General features: G+C 37.9%; 1 protein-coding gene across 3 annotated transcripts in view; it reads left to right on the top strand.

Annotated features, from left to right (window-relative positions):
- Positions 1-19,966, top strand: part of ADCY8 (adenylate cyclase 8) — a 117,585-nt gene extending 97,619 nt beyond the window's left edge. For all 3 annotated transcript variants that reach the window (XM_053992674.1, XM_053992682.1, XM_053992665.1), the window contains 6 exons: positions 1,459-1,540; positions 5,907-6,065; positions 9,748-9,894; positions 15,500-15,592; positions 17,756-17,870; positions 19,397-19,966. In XM_053992674.1, the coding sequence (XP_053848649.1) occupies positions 1,459-1,540; positions 5,907-6,065; positions 9,748-9,894; positions 15,500-15,592; positions 17,756-17,870; positions 19,397-19,884 (1,084 nt within the window). In that variant the 3' untranslated portion in view covers positions 19,885-19,966. The remainder of the gene's footprint in view (positions 1-1,458; positions 1,541-5,906; positions 6,066-9,747; positions 9,895-15,499; positions 15,593-17,755; positions 17,871-19,396) is intronic.
- Positions 19,967-20,859: the final 893 nt, after the last annotated feature.

The raw sequence follows: 20,859 nt of genomic DNA, 5'->3' as shown, positions 1-20,859 counted from the left end.
TGTACAAGGGGTCCTTTTGGAATGTGTTCATTTGGAGTTTGTATTTTGGGCAACTTCAAAATAGGTAACATTTGAATTCCAATATATTTGCAGATGACAAGGTCACTTCCTGCTTGCTTTTGCTCTGTATTGATGACTCATCCCATAGCAGCACATTTCCAGCACAGTAAATTCATTAGGACCACAAGGGCAGTTCAGTTATCTCTCTTAATAGAAATTTTCCTTTTGGTTTAGTCTCAAGTTCTGCTCTTTTTTTTCTCTAATTTCTCTGTCATAGGAGTCCTCTGAAAATAGCATCCCATACTTCTATGGAAAACAGATCCAGTACCTGGACTTTGCTTTGTTCTTAGATCTCAAGGCATTCTAAAAATTGTCCCAAAATCTCTTCCAATCTCTCATCTTTATTTACTCATTTATTATTATTTTTAAAATGTCAAGGTTTTATCACCACATAACCACTTCCTTTTCTCATCTCCCTTCAACAAAATAATTGACAAGTATCTCTATTCAATTCAACTCCAATTTTTTTTTCTCTCTTATTTGCTTTACTATAAGTTTGGCTCTACCATTTCCCTAGCCTCTTTTGTCGGTTCCCTGGGAAACATGCTTTAAGAAAAAAACACCCTTGCATACAGAGGTATTTTCTTCAGTTTTTATTCATTTTTCCACATAACTGTAATTTCTCTCAATATTTGAAACTCCCTGTTACTGCTTTTAACCTCTCTCATTTTATTTTAAACTTTCTTTGTGCTCTATACACAGCACCTCAGTGATTTCATACAGCAGATTTCATACAGCCAGTACCTGCTTGGCTCATCTTCTCTGCTTCCCTGTGGTCTGCAAGGGTTTCCTTTATGTCCCTTGTCACAGGCTTCTCTGGTTTCCTCTTTGTAGCTCAGTAAAACCAGTCCTAGCTACTGCTTGCCATTTTTTTGGTCCTCTTTTAATCCATGCTATATCCCTGTCATCTCCAAACCCGTTTCACAATATGGGGATGTTTCATTTCAGCTCCTGCCTTGGAGTTCATCCTTTATCTCTAGCCTTATTCACTGGGCTTTTACTTTCACAGCCTGGAAGTTTCCCTTTGTCAGCTCCACCTTGACCATTCCCCCCCACGATGTCACCTCCTGCACCCCACAGGGGCTGTTACCGAGCTCCCAGGAAGAGACTGACTGACACACAGCTTGCAAATCACATTTGAAAGTGAAAGCTCATCACCTCCTGTGTACCTCCTGTAGGCTACAATTTAGTTACTTAAGATGTGTCTCCAAACAGGGAGCTCTCCAATTACACTCCTGTTCTCTTGAACTAATTACTGCTAAATTAAATTTTCAAATCCAGAGTATTTTTTTAATGAACAACAAAAATTATCACTTATGAAATGGAACTTCTGAACAATTACAACACTGGAAAATAAATAACTGTATTTTACTTTATTGTTTGTTTGGCTTTTTCCAGCACAGACTTCCTGGGTACAAAGGAGGCGTCTTTACTACTGATGGCAATGTTCCTTTTAGCTGTATTTTATCATGGTCAACAGGTAATGCAAACATTTTATTCAACCTTTCCCTTTGTCCCTTGCAGTTACAAGATGTGACAACAATTACTTTTAAAATACCATCTGCCTTTTTACCCTCTTGAGCATATGACCTTTCACAATTTAATAAACCATATGCAGAATCTGATTAAAGAAACTCCACATCTGACACTGTCTAGCATTCTTAAAGAACATGTGCAATATTCTATTCAGCTATACTCAAATTATATTGCATTTTCTTTTTGAAGGAACAAACAGGACACCATTATTTTAGACGTGTGCAGTTCTGGAGGCACCTGACAGCTTCAGTGTACTTGAGTAGGCATAAACCCAAAATATAGAAAGGGAATAAAACCCAGTAAATAATGAAACCATGGTGAAATATCTTATTCTGTTTATAGAGAAAAACCAACAAACTCAAGGAAATGAGGAAAATTTGGGTTAAGCACCAGCACTTACTCATCTGTGTCATGGACCACTTACAAGAATCCTTTCACGTAGACCTATATCTTAAACAGGATTTAGGGGCCTCAGAGCTTTAGGACTGACATCCTTGAGGAGGAATTGAGAAACTGGGTATTTCAGGAATACATACACAATGCACAGGGAGAGAGAACTATAGCAAATTTAGATTTAAAATAACAAATGCATTGAATAAAAACCAGCTAAAGCAGGGTGTTTTCTCCACAGTGTTTCTGGCTCTCAAGCTCTGGATGTCAAACACGCTGAGTTGAGGCAGCTTCTAATCACAAAAAGCAAGGGGCACACTGTTTTAAAGAAAGCACCAAGCACAGTTGCCTTTAGACATTGTTGACTTGCCCTCAAGACCATTAGGCTGATAAATTCCAACATTTCTCAATTCTCCTGGAATGTGGTAGTAAGAGAGGAATGAAGCTGTGATGAATAAGACAATATTATACACTTTATTACAATAACTCTCTAAACTGTCTCAGAAGTCAGAGTCTCCATTCCTTCCATATGAATGCAAAAAGAAACCATAACCTAAATATTCTATTAATTTTCCTACTGTTTATCTTATCTTTGGGGGAATGAGGAATGAGTGAGTAGGGGAAGCAAGGGATGAAATGCGTTTTGCACAATACACAGATTTAAATTTGATGGAAATCAACGAACTGTGACATGTCTTCATCACGACATAAAGTCCACTTAGGAATAATATGGAACAAATAAGAACTGAACAACTCAAATTTGGGATAAGCCTTATAGTATTCCCAATGGTTATTAACATAGGTCACGATAAACATCTCAGACTTGGGAATTAGCCAAGGTACTAAGAAAAACAACACTAGACAAGTTTAGGTGGAGTAAGAATTAGGCTGAAGCCAGGCAATGCTCTTCAGCATCCTGAGTGTAAATGTCTGTCTTCTACAAAAGCCTGATCTGGGGTGTTTAAGAGTGTTTTCCAGCCCAGAGGCCTGTAAGCGGAGCACAAGTGATTTTCCATTTTATTAACCTTTCTGGTTCCATAAAACAGGATGGCTGCACTAAAACTGCCCTTGGAAATGGTCCCTGAGATGTGCTAAGTTCTGCACGTTCTCCCAAATGATTCATAAGGCCAGTCCATCAATTTAACAGCATCCAAAGGCAGAGTCCAGGAACATTTCATTGAATAGCTTAATTTACTTATTATAGAGTTAACCTAAAGATTTCTGTATGGCTGTCAACTTATATATATATAAAAGTTCCATTCAAACCACATTAAAAAAAACAAAAAACAAAAAAACAAAAACAAAACAAAACAAAACAAAACAAAAACAAAAAAAAACAACAAAAACCCCAAAACAAACAAACAAAAAAAAAAAAAATAAAACTAAAAACCGACCTCTTCTAAAGTGTGAATTGAGGAGCACATTAAGTCCAATAAAGCAGTCCTCCAGCATGTCTTCCCAGCTCACAATCTGCAAAAGTTATCTGAAGTAGAATAGCTTCAAACTTGTCTTATTCTAGGTGGATTTACTGAAAAGGATTATTTTTGTAAGATATTTATGGATGTTCAATTTTTGAATAATTAACTATTGGGTTTTTTTATCTATTGTGATTTAAAGTTAATGCCATATTTAGCACCCAAAATTTTAAATGAAATTTGAGAAAAAGGTGTGTGGTACCATTTTATTAGATTTCATTTAATTGCATGTGACAATTGTCTGCAGAGTGGCTGGGTGGAGGAAATAATGTTAGGCTTTCTGTGTAATACATCTCTCTTTTCTTCACTAACTATTGTAATTAGAGGTGTTTCTTAAAGCTACATATCAGGGCAGGAAAACATGGACACTTTGGGATTTAAATCCAGGAATATTTCTTTAGAAAATCAAACAACAGACCTTAAACTCAACCCTACAATTTTTTTTAGTTTTATCACGTATAAGATCTTAGCAAAACATCTTCTAAATATTTTCAATTTTCAAATCTCATATATATCACTCCTTTCTTTATGAGCTGATAGTGTCATCATGGTAGTCCACTGACGATGAAAGAAAAGTATTTCATGTTTAAATGTGATCATAAATAACCAGAACGATGTTATCTAAAATGTAAAGATTAGCTGCTGCTATTCTGAGCTAGGCTTAGAGATGTGACATTTCCCTGTAGAGCAGCATAAAAATTAGCTCTGAAAAACTACCAAGTTTTTTGCCAAGCTCTTATTGTAGTAGCATTAAATATCTTGAAGCATCAAAGAACTCAAAATCCAGTAGCAGCTCCTATTTGAAGTCAATCTTTGAAATACTTTTAGAACTCCTTGAAAACTTACAGATAATTTTTTCTTCTCAGTTAGTTGGTAGAGATAAAAGTCAGTTATCTGGTATGGACTCTGTCTTCTAGCATAAAAGAAAGGCAAAGGAAACTGAAAAAGGTTGAAAAATGTGCTTAAAATACTCTTGCCTGACAGTCTTTTTTGTTGCCATTAACTCAGGGGATTAATGGTCACAAGATGGAAGATCAACATATCAGTAGAAAAAAGTTTGTTTATAAAGCTGGCTACAGCACCCAGAGGGCAACTAAATCACTGCCAAGTTACATACAGGTTTTGGAAATTCATATCAAGCCACGGTCACTTTTAACTTTTAGGAAGGAAAGCTCTCTAGAGTACAACCAACATATAAGGTCCCTTGCAAAGTGCTTTGCTTTTTTTCTCCTGAAGAGTTTGCCATTCATGACTGCTGCTGACTAAAACTGTGGCCAAGATGAGTCACTAAACAATGCCTGAACCCCCTCTTAGTCATTCCCACCCACTGCAGGCTGCTCCTTTATTTTAGTTTGGTATATAAATTATATTTAAAAAAATTCCTCTATCCCAGCACCTTCTGATGTCTTTCAAAATTGTAAAATTCATCTATTTGTGCAAGCCATCCCTTGTGCAAGCTACAGTATCAGCTGCCTTGAAATCTGCTTAAAACTCTGCTTCAATGTGATGCACACAAAATCTCTGGCAGTGTTGGGTTGTCTGTGTGCTGACACACACGTGCCTCTCAGGCAAGTGACACAACACTTCAACACGTTCCCTGCTTCAGCTTGCAGACAGTTGCCATTCATACTCAAATGAATAAGAATTTATACATATATATATCAGCAATGCACATATATGTATGCATGTATAAGGTCTGCTGTGCACAGCTTTTGTTCTGCACACACACCGCACTGGAAACCATTTCACTTCAGTTTTTAGCTGCAGGTATCAGGCAGTGAGATTTAGGATGGATAAACTGTGATTGTAGATTCTGATCCCACAATACAGGCACAGAGTATTGGAGGGGATGACAAATAGCATGTTTTCCATTATTTTTTATAAGATTAAAGTTGCAAATAACTGTATGTCCCAACAGTATAACTACATCATTTTTCTGCCACAGATTTGGACGTTCTCTTGGGGAGTACTTTGGGCTGTTATGCAGAGTTTTGCTGAAAGATGTTCATTCTTGAGAAGGACATCCTTGCCAAGAGTTTAGCGTTAGCCTTATGCTAATTTTGTATTTAATTTCAAAATACTTATGAAAAGGGGAACATATTTATTTCATATCATTACCTGCCAATACCTTATCTCCTGTCAGACTCCATTATCTAAATAATAAGGATATGCTTAAAGGGAAAATAATTTGGTGACAGTTTATATCCACTGACCATAGCAATAATATAACAAATATTATTTTGTTCAAAATTACTCTGAGACTCACTGTATATAAGGCAAAGAATAAAATTTCTTTTTCTGTCAAGAAAATAATATTGTTTCAGAGATCTTCAGCAGCACTGAAGGTGGTTACATGTCAGTAGCAGTCTGCCAGGATGGCAATACAATCTCTACTCTTATCTTGTCAGGTTTTATTTTTGCCTCTTTTTCTTTCTGAAACTACAGCTTGAATACACAGCAAGGCTGGATTTTCTGTGGCGTGTTCAAGCAAAAGAAGAAATCAATGAGATGAAGGAGCTGAGGGAGCACAATGAAAACATGCTACGGAATATTTTACCCAGTCATGTTGCCCGTCACTTCCTGGAGAAGGATCGGGATAATGAAGTATGTGTCAATTTTCTGATATTTTTGTCTAATTAGTGAAACAAAAGTAGGTCAGGTAGGAAATTGTTGAAACTTATTTCTCCGCAGGATTCATTTCAAAAACAGTGCCAATATTTGGTATCTGATCAACATTGAAAAATAATCATGTTTTGAAGTAAAGGTTCTAGGACCACCTGGAGTGATGTTTCCATGTTTTGAACTCACCAGTAGGAAACATGGGCCACACATAGAGAAATTCTAGCAGTAATTCACCAAGACGGTTATGGGACTGGGGGACATAACGTGTGAGGAGAGGCTGAGACACCTGAGATCATACAACTTTAAGAAGAAAAGACTGAAATAGCATCTCATTGTTGCCTTCAAGTACTTAATGAGTGTTTATAAAGAACATATTATCAGGGGCCTGGAACATCTCTCTTATGAGGAGAGACTTGGGAAGAGAAGACTGAGAAGGGATCTCATTAATGCATTTAAATGTCTCCAAGGCAGGTACCAAGAGGATGGTGCCAGGCTCTTTTCAGTGGTGCCCAGGGTCAGGACAAGGATCAATGGCAATAAATTAAAACACAAGATGTTCCACCTCAACATGAGAAAGAACTGCTTTGCACAGAGGGTGGCAGGCCCCTGGAAGAGGCTGCTCACAGAGGTCATGGAGTCTCCCTCTCTGGAGACATTCCAAACCCACCTGGATGCATTCCTGTGTAACCTGCTCTAGGTGACCTGCCTGGGCAGGGGGTTTGGCCTGGATGACCTCCAGAGGTCCCTTCCAGCCCAGAAATTCCATGATTCTGTGTTTTTTTGATTCTGTGAGGGCAGAGCAAGGTTCAGCCCTCAAATCAAAAAGGCTGTGGAAGACTTGATCTAATTGGTCTTGCTTTGAAAGCAAATTGTACTAAATGAGATTCAGAAGTCTGTTCCAATCTATGAGTCTATGAAAATCTAGTATTTGAGTCTATGAAAATCTACTATTCATAAAAAAGATGCGTGAATTTAACAGAATATGTGTGCAAGTTTATGATAGCCCGGTGTTGTGCAAGTATTATTAGAGCCCTGACAGTGACTATGGAAGGAACAAGCTGCAACAGACCTGAGGCTCTCATATCTGCAGACACAAGAGAACATTTTTGCCATTTCATATTGCCCCTGAATTGCCTGTTTGTGGCAGATTTACAAAACACCCATTTCAGCAACAGTTTGTGGCTATGTTCCTAAAAAGTGTTTGCAGTACACAAAGAAAAGCATGAAAATGGAGTCTCTGAATATTCCTAAAATGAAGTTTGAAGATGGATAAAGGAAATTTCAGAATTTCTGATATCAGCAGTAAGTCACTTACTCCTCATTTGAAACAAAATAAATGGATATTATAATATTACATATATATTAAGGTACTGTATGATGAAATTGGATTTTTTTCATGCAGTGTTGGAATTATCTTTTATAATGGGAAGGAATGTTGCAAGATTCACTTTGCCAGCACTGACATATCTCCTGATCATGCAGCAAAAAGGAGCTAAGGCTACCATTTTCTGTTGTACATTTTGGAAATGGATGTAGGCAGACTAATTAGATTGCACAATGAGGAATCATTGTGTTCTGATTTCAAGTATCACCTAGGGAAGGATGACACAGCGAGAAGCTCCAAGAAAAAGCACTTTAGAAATCACTCTTGAGAAGTGTTAAACTCTGCGGGTATGAAAGTGCCGTAGAAACCCTGCTATGCACATGAGAAAATGTGAGTGTGAAAGGAACCAGGTTCAAATGTTTCATTGCAAGTGGAGAAGACCTTGATACCAGTCAACAGTGTGTTCTGGCATATCTGCATTATGGATTTTCACTGAATAAGTTTCCCATCTTACACTTTCATTCATGTACGGTCACATGCATAATAATCTTCAGAAGCGAGCAGATGCCCCATGGATCACTGCTGATGCTTCAATAATTTGCCACTGAATTGAATTCCACCACCCCTGCTTTTTGTAAGGCAATTTCTAGAGTAACTATACTTGGGGATGATTTATGCATGAGCTGGCAGACAGAAAAATCTACTAGATTTCAGTGCAATCAATCCTGCAGTTCATGTCTGGCCATTAAGTTAATTTCTCCGCTCTCAAAAAAATGAATTCCCAAATACGTACTGTAGCAACTCTTATGGATGTTTTATTTCTGTCTTTATGCTTCTTACCAAAAATAGAAAAATGGAGCAACTGAAGGCTCAGGCAGTTGTTTTCTATCTTCATGATCCAAGGCACTAGTATGGCTGAGTGTATTCATGCTTCTCCTGGCACACATTGTCAGATCTTTCATAAGCACCCACGAATTAATGTGTGTATTAACTTTTTCTGTACCCACAAAAGGGAATAAGAGTGTTCTTAGGGTATGGCTTCCATGACCCTGAAGATGTTCTTCAGTGAAACAAAGAGTAAGGGCAGGAAGGGAATCAATCATGTTTTCTCAATCAAAGCTTTGCAGTGGCTTTGCAAACTAAAAGAATTTCCCCACATTTACTCTAAGACACGTTGCAAAAGAGCCTGGATAAGTAGAAGCATTAGCAGCATATCAAAGAGCAGAGCAGAGGTTCAGGATGCTTTTCCAGGGAGAAGCAGGATGAAGAAACAAGGGCCTGAATCGTTCATGTCAAGTGTATGGCAATCAGCAGTAAATCTTTTTATCATGAAACCAAAGCATTAACATTTCTTAAAGCTACTAACAAGAACTTTGAGAAAAAAGTACTTCAGGTCATAACGACATAAGAGAGGTTCATACAGAAATGGAAGTGTCCAGTATTACCTAAAACTACAGAAGTTGAAGCCAGGAAAAAAAAAAAAAATCAAAGGAGAATACATATGATGGTGGTATATTAGCTGCAAGAAAAGGTTGTGGTAGCAATCCCTGGAATCTTTAAAGTTGAAATTAGTTTTTTCCTAAAAATTAGCTTTAGTTCAGACAAGAACTGTCTACATTTTCACATATGTAATGACACAAGCCCCTTCATAAGTAAATTTGTCATTCAGTACCAGAGTGAATTATATGAATAATGTAAGTAGAAGCTTATTCCAGGGCATACTTTATCCTAATAGCCTTCTGTGACTGATCCCTTATAAGCTGCTTTCTGTTGTCCCCAGTAACTCTATTACCACTCCCACTTCTGTTTCTCCCTCCTTTTGAACCCTAAGAGCAGAAACATCTCCCAGAGCCAGGCAATCAAAGAGCTCCACAGCCACCTTAGGAGAACCAGAGTTTACCAGAGAGTAAGGTTTTTCTGAAAACATGGGAATGAACAAACTTGTAAAGTGCTGCAGTAGTGTGGAGTACAAATTATCTACCAGAAAATGTGATAACTGGTATTTGTACCTGACAATGAATCCTTCTTGTATTCAAGTCATTCCTCATATAAATCAAAAGCAAAATTTCTATTTCACTTTTGCTGGTGTAGCTCCTTGACCTGAGAAGCAGAAAGAGCAGGCATTCAAAGAAAGGGAAAACCCTGCATATAATCTACAATAAAAACATTAAGAGCTGTCAGCCTCATCTCCTCTTGAACCTGGCTAGCCCTTAATATACTCATGTCAACATCAGATGTTAAGGTATTATGCATGGAAAAATTAAGAAAGCTATTTTAATTGCTGCCAATTACATTTTCTCCATTATGTTAACACTTCATTTTTCCTCATTGTTTTTTCAGGAATTATACTCTCAGTCCTATGATGCTGTTGGTGTGATGTTTGCTTCTATTCCTGGATTTGCTGACTTTTATTCCCAGACTGAGATGAATAACCAAGGAGTAGAATGTCTGCGCTTACTGAATGAAATCATTGCAGACTTTGATGAGGTAATGCCAGCTACTAGAGGAACCCTGACGGTATTTAAACTATGAGTTTACAAATGGCAAATATGTCATCCTAAGTTATCAAATTTGGTAATTATTTTGCTTCCAATAATTCTCTGGGTTTTTTTTTTTTTTTTTTTTTTTTTTTTTTTTTTTTTTTTTTCTCAAATTACAGTTGTCTGGTTTGCTTTTTTGCCCTTCATCCTGCCAAACATTGTTCTGAATGATCTAACGAGATAGAGTTTGAAAGCAATACTCAAGTATAAACATCCATAAAAGCACAAATCTGCACCAGAGTATGTGAAAGTAGAAAAAACTTCAGTTCTGTAGAAGAAAGAAGTATGAACATATCTGCAACTGTTCTGAAAAATAGTGTCTAAGTACAAGAGGTAGAGGTGTTGCTTTAAAGGTGTTGATTGAATAGACTCAATGAATATTAAAGAGTAAAACAGTGTCCATTTAAATGTGAAGCACAGAGCTCAGAAGCAAGTGTTAGGTAGAGAATAAAAGGTGGTGGTGACATATTAACTGAAAAGACTTGTCTGGTTAGGATTTTATAGAGAGATAAATGAAATTCAGCTGCTTGTTTCACTGAAGAATTCACAGGTGAAGGGATATTTTTTTAATGGAAAGGACACAGAAAGGAAAAATAATTTATTTAGGTATTCTGTCCAGTTAATTTCAGAAAAGGAGCTGAAGAGGGGACAAGATAAAAAGGAGAAGAGATGTCATATCACCATTGTAGCAATAACGAAAACTGAAGAGGAAGTCAGAATAAATTTGCATACTCTGCAAAGTAGTTTGTAAGGAAGTTTAGACAGGTGGTATCATGTCCTGAAATGAGTCCAAGAGGAATTAAGAAAGGAGACAAAGCATAGGCCAATGAAGGGCTTTAAAAAAATTTAAAAACCAGGAAAGATAAAAAAATACTGCCAAAATTACCTAGTAGAGAGGATTTTAACCTCTATACTGCAGGCAGTTTTCAGGAGAGTGTAGCCCTCCTGAGATCCCTGAGTGGTAAAAATAGAATTGGAACCACCTCTACCTAGCAACAAGATTGGACCTATGCTCCAGACTGCAATAGTCCAGAGAGAAAAGGGAAGGGGAAAATATGGTATCATTGGTCTGTCACTTCCATCCTGGGCACCTGAGCATGGGGTTGCTCATAAAGATTGCACCAAAGCTAAGCCTACTGACACTGAAATTGAGAGTTTATCCATATAATTGGTGAGATACTAAAACTATGAGTGGAAAATAGAAGAATTCACTGGGAACACTTCCCTGTGCATTTTAACTGAGAACAAAATCTCTCCCTTACGAGAAGAACTCTGTCACCTGCTAAGCTCCTGCATTGCATTCCCCATGGGTATAAATGCCTGCTTCTTACCTCCAGGATCTAGCACAGCTGTCAGCATTCTTCTTGATTAATAGTTTTGTTTTTATTTCCAGATCTGATTAAAATGATTACCACTCAAATTAATTCATAGCAATAGTCTTCACATTAAGATATTTTGTCATGCACATTCATATAATCTTCACAACAAAATTCCTTTGCTGCTGTGGCAATTACTGAAGACAAGGTTTTAATCAAAACCCTAACACAATATTACTTTCAGGCCCCTAACACCTGCTCTGTAATTAATAAAGGACTTAATTAGAGACTGTATTATGTCCTAGACATGTTTAGTTGAAGAATAGATATGTGCTTGGTACAGGTAGCAAATGAAATTACAGGGTCCCCTGCTGACTGCTAACCTACTTGCAGCATGGTCATGTCATTAGTTTACTCTGTCTAAACAATCTGAAAGGTGATATGCCAGACAGAAGAACTGAAAGGAGTAACCCTATCCATGGAAAAGGAACCAGAAATCATTCCAGGTGCAATGTTTCAGGGCTAGCAATGTTTCCATGTAACTGTTGACTGACACTATACAATGTCACAATTCCTTTTTTTTCCCTGTGTTCCTTGCCAAGATTGCCTGCTGTTCCAATACAGCCTTGGTAGGAAAATGCAGATCAGCCCTTTGAGAGCAGAACAGCTCTGATATCCATGAGGAAACTCTGCAAATGAACATCTCTGGAGAGATACCTTGGTGTAGAAATCTTAGCAAGGAGTGTAAGACAGAGGCACCTGATGCCATTTGATGCATCCTAAGTGATTTGGGACACCCACATGGGATTGTCAGCTCCCACACTGCATTGCCAGAAAACTCATGTTCTGGAGCAGGCCACTGGAGGTGTTCAAGGCAAGAGTACTCTAGATCACACTGGACATACATGTTTAGATGACTGAATTGAGTTCCTAGGCTCAGATCACATTCTACACTGTGAATTGCCCCTTTTCTTTACAGAGATAATAATATTAAAAATGATTGGTCTACAGGGCCAAAATTATGTTTCTGAATGGAAGCCGTGGTAAAAATACAAATTTACCTGCTTTGGAAAATGTGATAGGTACATGAGAAAGAAATTTGGGTTATTTCTTCTTTTTAGAGGGTTTTCCTTGTTATAGCAAGGATACAGTCTGGATCTGTTACTTTGCTTTCCACGTAATAGATCTATGTCAGAGTTACAAAGACAGTTACAAAAAAAAAATAGTAAATAAATAGTGAATATTGGAACAGAACCTGTCACTGACAACTGCAGGGGGTAGGTACCCACAGAGGAGTCAGATTGTGACTGGGTCTTTCTTAGGGAGTGGGAGAATGTGGTCCAAAAGTGAGTTTTGCAGAATAGGTGGTTGACTGTTGTCAATATACAGCCTTCACTCAGTTTTCTTTTTCCCTCATGGTTCACAAATTTTTTGACTTCCAAGTTATCCAGCTGAGTTATTCCTGCCAGCTGAGGCAGAACAGGAGATGCTAGTTTCTGGACTGGCAAAAAGAAACAAATATGAACATTGAAAACCTACCTTTTATAATTACTTGCTTTTTATATGACTGTAGTTCTAAGATACATACAGGGCTAAACTCCCTTTCTTAGAGATATTAGACCAAAAAATTAACATTATAACATTTCTGCAGATATTATGAGTCTTGAAGGAATTTTTAAATGCAATATTTTTTCTAGGCTATTTAATCTGTCATTTATGTATGTTAATGTTACAGTTGGGCTTTGTGTTTTCAGAAGAACTTTCTTGTTCACAGAGTCTTTTATTTTCTTGCATTTTATTTATCCTACAGTGATTTACATAGTGTATATTACAACAGATATTAATATATTATGTTGCCACAAGCAGAGGTTTCAACAGAACACTGGATCCTGCTTTCATATTCTTTGATTACTTTGAAGTTGTGTGCTATGTCCTGCAATATTCTTTTTTTGTACAATTTTGTACATGTGATCCCAGGGTCTGACCTCCACACAACCTTGGCAGCATCAAGCCATTAGTTTCTTTTTAGATACAAACCACATTCTAGTGTTTGAAAATGTGTCCCTGGACTATCATGTTAAATTAGCAGCCTATTTAAAATGTTTTAACAAATGGCAGCTGATTTAGGACTGAGTTGAAATATCTTTCCCCAATATCAAAATCCATCATCCTGTCATACCGTGAAGAAAGTAATTAGTAAATAGACCATTATTTGAAGAAGGAAAGAATCTATTGAACAGGCCATATAAAGCAGGGGAAAAAAGAAGCAAACAGGAGATTTGGAAACAATAATGAATGAGGAAAAAACCCATACCTTGGAATATTTTTTTCTAAATTGCATCACAGCCAATGTTTTTCTCTTTTCTAAAAAGGGTAATTTTAGATATTTATTATACATTTTAAATTAGTGTGCTATTTGCTGTTGCTTCCAGCAACCATCTGGAAATGAAAATATGGACTGTTTTGAAGAAAGACCATTTTCTCCCCTGCTCAAACACATGGTGCTCTCAGACTGCTCACAGAGGCAGAGCTACAAGAAACAATCTTTTTCTCTAAGAGAGCAGTTGGAAGAGCTGCCCTTGCAAGAGGGAAAGGTACATAATGGGCTGTTCTGGCAGTTTGAAGAAAAATGAGAAGCAGGTCAAGTCTTTGGACTTTCCTTGCTTGGACAGGAGCCATTAACCATATGGCTTTGTATTCCTTACGTGGAATGCTGTGCAGCCTCCCATTAGAGACAGATGGTGCCATATCTGCACACCAACAGCAAAGCTCCCAAGGCCCCGGCGCTCCGGCTGATGGGCGCTGGGGTTACTTCAGTGGCAGGGGATATTTCATGCTATGCCTTTGGTATGTTTCTGCCTTTGAATGAAATAATCCCTTTAGTGGACAGGAAATTCCAACCCACAAGATGGAAAAAAAGAATGAGCAGTGTAGAAAAAGAAAGGGGAAAAATATTTTGTTATATTTTTGCCTGACCACAAAATTATTTTCTCCATTTAAACCATAACTAAATTGAGCCTTTAGAATTGAAATTTTGAAATTCCTTTTCTTGGTGAACTGCTTTTTTTTCCTCCCATGACTTCATAACCATATAGATCCCTAAATTTATTGGATACCATACAGCTTATCACAAAGTTTCACAGGGTAGTTGGCATTATCACCAGCAACAAACATTTTCCTGTGATGAGGTGATTAATGCCCATATCCCACACTCTGTTGTCACTGATAGAATCCACATCTTGAACTCTGCTAAGGTCTTTCAAGGAATGTAAGATTGGTTTCTATTTCACGGAAAGTCTGAAGTTAAACCATAAATATGGACTTGGAATAGAGACCAAACTTTCACTCCCACTTCATTCAGTGCTTTAGTCACTCAACTAAATTTTTTCTTCCTCTTCTTTCTTCTTCTCAATATGACAAGTTCTTTCTAACACCCATAGTTATAGCAAATCCCAAATACATACAGGGATTTACCATTTCCCATTGGTTCTTGGAGTTTTTGTAAGAGGGGGAAAATACATAAATGTATAGATTGAATGATCCAATGGACATGCTGGTGTCCAGTCTGACCCTAAGTAGGGGGAAGCAGGGGATATAAGAGGACTTGGTGTCTTACAGGATTTCTTTGGAGGCATCTACTTCCATCCATTGACTGTTTATAGAATGGTTTGGGTGGGAAGGTCATCTCATTCCAACCCCCCTGCCATGGTCAGGGACACCTTCCACTGGACCAGGTTGCTCAGAGCCCCAACCAGCTTGGTCTTGAATATTGGTGTCATCACCATAATTGTTGCTGTAGCAGCACTTACTCTGCAAACTCAATTCCTCCAGTAGAGTTTTAGGAGCACTTTTAGGTTATCAAGTCTTCTATTCACACATACATACGCAGAGAGTCTGTCTTCACTAATATTCAGTGATCATACCTCAGGAAATGCAGGACTTGGATGCATTTCTCGTAGGCTGGAGTATGCATGTCTTATATTACCCATTGTGGAATTTACCAAACAGCATAATTTAGCTTGCATGCACTCAGTGAGTAGATGATGTTCCAGAGTTCCAGATCAGTGTTCCTTGGGACCCAGAATAAATTATGTGACATGACAGACTGGAAAGTGTAATGATACATTCTCACATCTTTAGAAGCATTTTGTTAAGAATTACAAGAAATAATTCAGTATTTTTATTAAAAAATTATTTTTTATTTTAACAGTATTTTACTTTTTACATATATATTAGTTACTAGGTGAAGAGAGATTTCAAGATATTGAAAAAATCAAAACAATTGGCAGCACGTACATGGCTGTGTCAGGATTATCACCTGAAAAACAGGTAAGAGGATAATTTTCTTTAAGAAGCAAAGCTTGTGATTATTCTGACCATTCATATTCAAAAATATAAAAAGTGTTATCTTTATGTTGTTCATAAAACTTTTTTTTGCTAAAATTAAATAGACATTTGGGGCTTCTGGCAGACAGCAGTTGCACTTCTTGATGAATTGAAATGCCATCTTGTGCTTGGAACAAGAAACATATGGATTCTTTCTTCAAATTTAGGTTTATAGGAGAAAAAAAATTCCTTTCAATCACACCAATGTGAATCTAGATCAGGTCTATCTATATCTTCAGACATAATCTAAAGCCACCTCAGTAACTCAGACAGGAACATAACTGACAACCTCCAATAACTGATGAAGAGAGATCTATTAACTGACAGTGTACTTATGCAAGTGTTATGCTGCATTTGTACTCTTTTTTGGTACAGCATGTCTACAGACAGCATGATAGCTACACATCAAAAGAAAGCAGGTTGTTGGTTCAACTGAAGAGCAAGCAAACCAAGCTGAGGGGATAAATAGTCAAAGAGGACACACACACAGTCACAGCCATAAACCTCCCATAAGTCAGATGAGAGAAATCCATTCATAATTCCACCCAAGAATTTGCCTGGAAACAAATCAGATAAGGCTCTAAAATACATCTAGTGAGAAGTCAGCTGTTGCTGAAATCTGTTTTTTTGGCAACTGGTGCCAGTCCCCAGGAAGAGCAGCACAAAAGGGGTGCAATGCCCCTGGTCGGTCAAAGGCTGGGAATCAGATTTGCCCACATTGATCACAACTTCTGAAAAGCAGAAGCCAGATTATCATGAGCTTTATAAACCAGAAAATTTCCACTGTTTGCTAAGAATACATTATAAAACTCGTGGAGTGTAACTAGCTGAGCATCTCCCACCTACAGAGTAACAAGTAATGCTGACAGCTAGAAATCCATAAAACTAGATATGCATGGGATTTTTGATTGTCAAAATGCTTCTGTGCTGACATGAGCAAAGAAGGATAGAACACCAGGGAGATAGTTGGTTATAGCTACGCAGCTCCTAATCACTCCTTTAACTCTTGATGGGGGTGAAAATTCATAGGGAGAAAAGCTTCACTGCCTTTCCAAGACTGATTAACTCATCTCTTTTCTTGAACTATAATAGCTTAATGGAATTTTAATGGATCTTTTAAATATACTTGTCGTACGTACATGTCTGCCACCTTGTCAGCACCTAAGAGGTGCAGGCTGCTGAGGGAGGTTGGCATGCTGTGAACAGAGCCAGTGAAGGATAAGGACCAAGCATGGTGTGAACAGAACAGGGATGCCAAGGAGATGTTCATGTTCAGAACTAAACACACAGGATGATGAAAACTGCAAAGGGCTGGACTGCATGACCCAGGGAGAGACTTACTATCCTTTGTACTATGAACTGGAAATTTGAAGAAGGAATTGCCTTGCTTCAGAACAGATGAGAAGACATCATACAATCATTGGGCCAAACCCACAGTCATCTGTTCTGTTGGTGTTCTGGGAAGACTAAAACCTATTGTTGGTCCCCATCTGTATATTGACTGCTTTGTAGGAATGGAAATGGAAGGGAAGGAGCAGGGAGTGACTTGCCTGCCCTAAGCAAGGGCAATTAATGAGCTACAGAAGAGCCTTTTCTCTCTCCCTTAACCAATCCCAGATTGCCTGGCTTGCCCTGTTGTTCCTGTCATCATTACATCTCTGAGAGCACTTGAATCGATGCTTTTCCTGGGTGATAGTTTCAGCAAAGGAGAATTACACATCCTTTACTTCTTTCACTCTACTTTGTGCTGATGTGGGTCATCCCTTGTTCTCACTATATTTTGACCCTTGAGTCTGAGCAATCTCAGTCCTCTCTATACTTTCTTTCTCAGCCTTAGACATGTTTCACATGCCTTGTTAATTCTCATGATTGCCTGTCAGAAAAGTTAGACATTGCTTGACAGAAAGTTACTTTCTCTGGCCCTTTAAGCTGTTCTCTATCCAGTTATACAAGTATAACATAATGGGAAGCATTATCATTAAGAGCAGTGTATCTCTCTTTCATCTAGAATGTTGAGGCTACATTCCAAATTCAAACCCTTGGTACTTGTAGGGATGGGTGGCAGCTGGGCAAATGCAACATATTGGTGTATAATTTTTTCCTCAGCAATGTGAAGACAAATGGGGACACTTGTGTGCCCTGGCTGACTTCTCCATAGCTCTGAATGAAAGCATACAGGAGATCAACAAACATTCCTTCAACAACTTTGAACTCCGGATTGGTAAGCATGGTTCTAACACCAGAGTTAAAATGGGCTTTTGTCTGCAAGGATGTGACTCCACTGAGTGCACTGCAGTAACATTGCAAGGACATGCACAGTTTAGAAGAGTCCAAATACTGTATCCTCAGTTTTCAAATTGATTTAATCCCAGGCAAAGTCAGAAATATGAAATACTCCATTTGCAGAATATGGGCCCTGATTTGGGGATTGTAGGGGTTCAAAGTTTCAGTGAATTGTGAATGGGGAACATAATTAATTTACTGTCTTTAATAAGTCTACTACTAAGAACCCATAGATATAACACAGAAAATGAACAGCCCCAAGACTGATACTTACACAGTCCCTAATTAATCTCCCTGCATAATATTCTTCTTCAGTAAAACAAGTCATTTCTTCTAAACCCTGGGAGTAGTACTTCTGTTTTGCACAAAAATTGAATTCCATCTCTGACTTGACAGTGGCAGCAGCTCTGAATTGCTGGGATGAGTAAGCAATTGTTCTGGATGGAATATCCTACATGGTTAGTGGGATAGGACATAAAAAAGTGGCCTGAATATATGGCCACATAGCAGGAGCAAATATATTATATATGTATATATATATATTATATATATTATATATGGCACATAGCAGGAGCAAATTTGATGACTTCTCATGCTGACTGGATCACTGGCCAAAACAACAACAACAAAAAATCACCTTGAAGGGACATGTCTTTTACAGATAACCCTGCCATAGAAAAACTAAAGTATATTTACCAGTCACAGCATAGAGGGTCACAGCATAACTATCTGATCTGCACTTCCTAACAGTTTTGAATGCAAAACTCATAGTTCCCAAGATTTCTCAAGGAATGGGCATTCACATTTAGTAAGTGTGGATCACATGTAAAGAATTCATAGATCCTGAGTGCAAGAGTATTTGATAATATTTCTATCACCATTTTAAAAAAATCTTAAAAAAAAACCCTAAAAAACTAAAATCCTTTTCCAAAAGATATCTTGCACTCTACTAAAATTATTATTAAATCACTGTTCTAGAAAACAAACCAACAGATATTGCTTGTCTTTTTATGCAACAATCTTACAAAATGAAGTCTTTCAACAGCTTCACAGAATGCTTTAATATTTTCACTTCACGGAACATAAGAATGCAATTTCTTGACTGTATAGCACTAACAAGGTTGCCCTCAACAAGTGTACTTCCAGAAATCTTTCCTATTGTCTGAGAATAAGTTTTCAGGAGCTTTGGCAACAATGTGCAGAATACAGATAACACAAAAATATTGTGATTCCACTGACAAGGGTGTCCCATAAAATAAACCTGTTGATATCACTTTTCATGCTTTATAGCTTTTCCAGATTTTTTTATTTAATTTCTTTAAATATGCACCTGTTTCTTAAGACTGGAGATAAGTGTATCTGAACCAGGCTTCACCTGGTTCTTCAGTGCAAATATGGGTTTTAGTTATTATTGTATACAGTTTATCTTCTCTTTTATTTTTTTATTTATTTTTTTTTAATTAGGGATTAGCCATGGCTCTGTTGTAGCAGGAGTTATCGGTGCTAAGAAACCCCAGTATGATATCTGGGGCAAAACAGTGAATTTGGCAAGTCGAATGGACAGCACAGGTGTTAGTGACAGAATACAAGTGCCTGAAGAAACGTATCTGATCCTGAAGGACCGTGGATTTGCCTTCGACTACCGTGGAGAAATTTATGTCAAAGGTATCAGTGAACAGGAAGGAAAAATCAAAACATATTTTCTTCTAGGAAGAGTTCAACCAAATCCTCTAATCTTACAACCAAGAAAACTGACTGGACAGTATTCATTAGCAGCTGTTGTGTTAGGACTTGTACAGTCTCTTAACAGGCAAAAACAGAAACAAATTCTTAATGAGAACAATAACTCTGGAATCATAAAAGGACATTACAACCGGAGGACTTTGCTCACTCCCGGTGGATCTGAGGCAGCAGCCCAAGCAGAGGGGGCTGACAAAACTGAATTGCCATAATCAGCATTGTTCGTGGGGTTGTTTTTGTATTTCTTTTATATATAAAAATAAATATACAAATAAAAAGGGTTTAATTTTTTTTAGAAGGAGTGTGATTTTTTTTTTTTTTTTTTTACTGGTGTGATATTTTGATGAGATTCAAATTCCTATGTTTTAACAAATGGTGCCAGCATCTCTCCCCAGCCAGCGGTGGTTAACGTCTGAGCATCCATCTAGGTGTAGGCCACCATTCTGCTGTGTCATCTACCTGCAGAAAGGGACAAGAATAAACCCCTTACTCGAGGGATTTAGAACATGAATTGTGCAGGCAGTTAATGATGGCAAAAGGAGGAAATACCGTCCACATTTTTCAGATGAAAGCAAAACAGAAGTGAGTAGGTTCTTGTCACCTTTAATTGCCTTCAAGTAGATTTCTACAATCTAAGGTAGCTGCCTTATCCCCATAACTACAGGAAAAATATTGACAATACAGCTGAAGGATTTCAAGGTGTGTGATCCGCCCAGGTATGAGGGTCTGGAAGACAGAAGAGATGAATCTTGTCCTAAACTCAGTGATTCCATTGATTCCACTCTTAAAATGGACTAAGGCATCCTCCTCACAGTTGGGTTACTGCACTGTAGATAAACTGCTATGTTGGTGTCCACCTGACCTCCTGCACCCAAGGCAGAAGGTCAAGGCTCTCTTGTGGGCACTGTCACGTCCATCAGTCCTGTTTGGAGGGCTCAAACACACTGTGGTGTCTTGACTGTCACACAGACAAGCAGACAACAGAGTTACACCTTGAATGACATGTCTGGAGCCTACTGCTGAATCAATTGTACAGCCAAGCAATTAATCAGATTCTCTGGTGTTGTTTTCCAGAGCTTAGCTCTCAACCCTGTCACTAGTCTGAGTTGTCACCGAAACAAGGGTTTTCTGAGGCTGTAAAATGAGTGCATGTTGAAGTACAGCAGGACACAAAACTCACTGCTAAG

Source organism: Vidua macroura, chromosome 1 (assembly GCF_024509145.1).
Source record: "Vidua macroura isolate BioBank_ID:100142 chromosome 1, ASM2450914v1, whole genome shotgun sequence".
Classification (NCBI taxonomy): Eukaryota; Metazoa; Chordata; class Aves; order Passeriformes; family Viduidae; genus Vidua; species Vidua macroura.
This window is presented reverse-complemented; position numbering and strand designations above follow the sequence as displayed.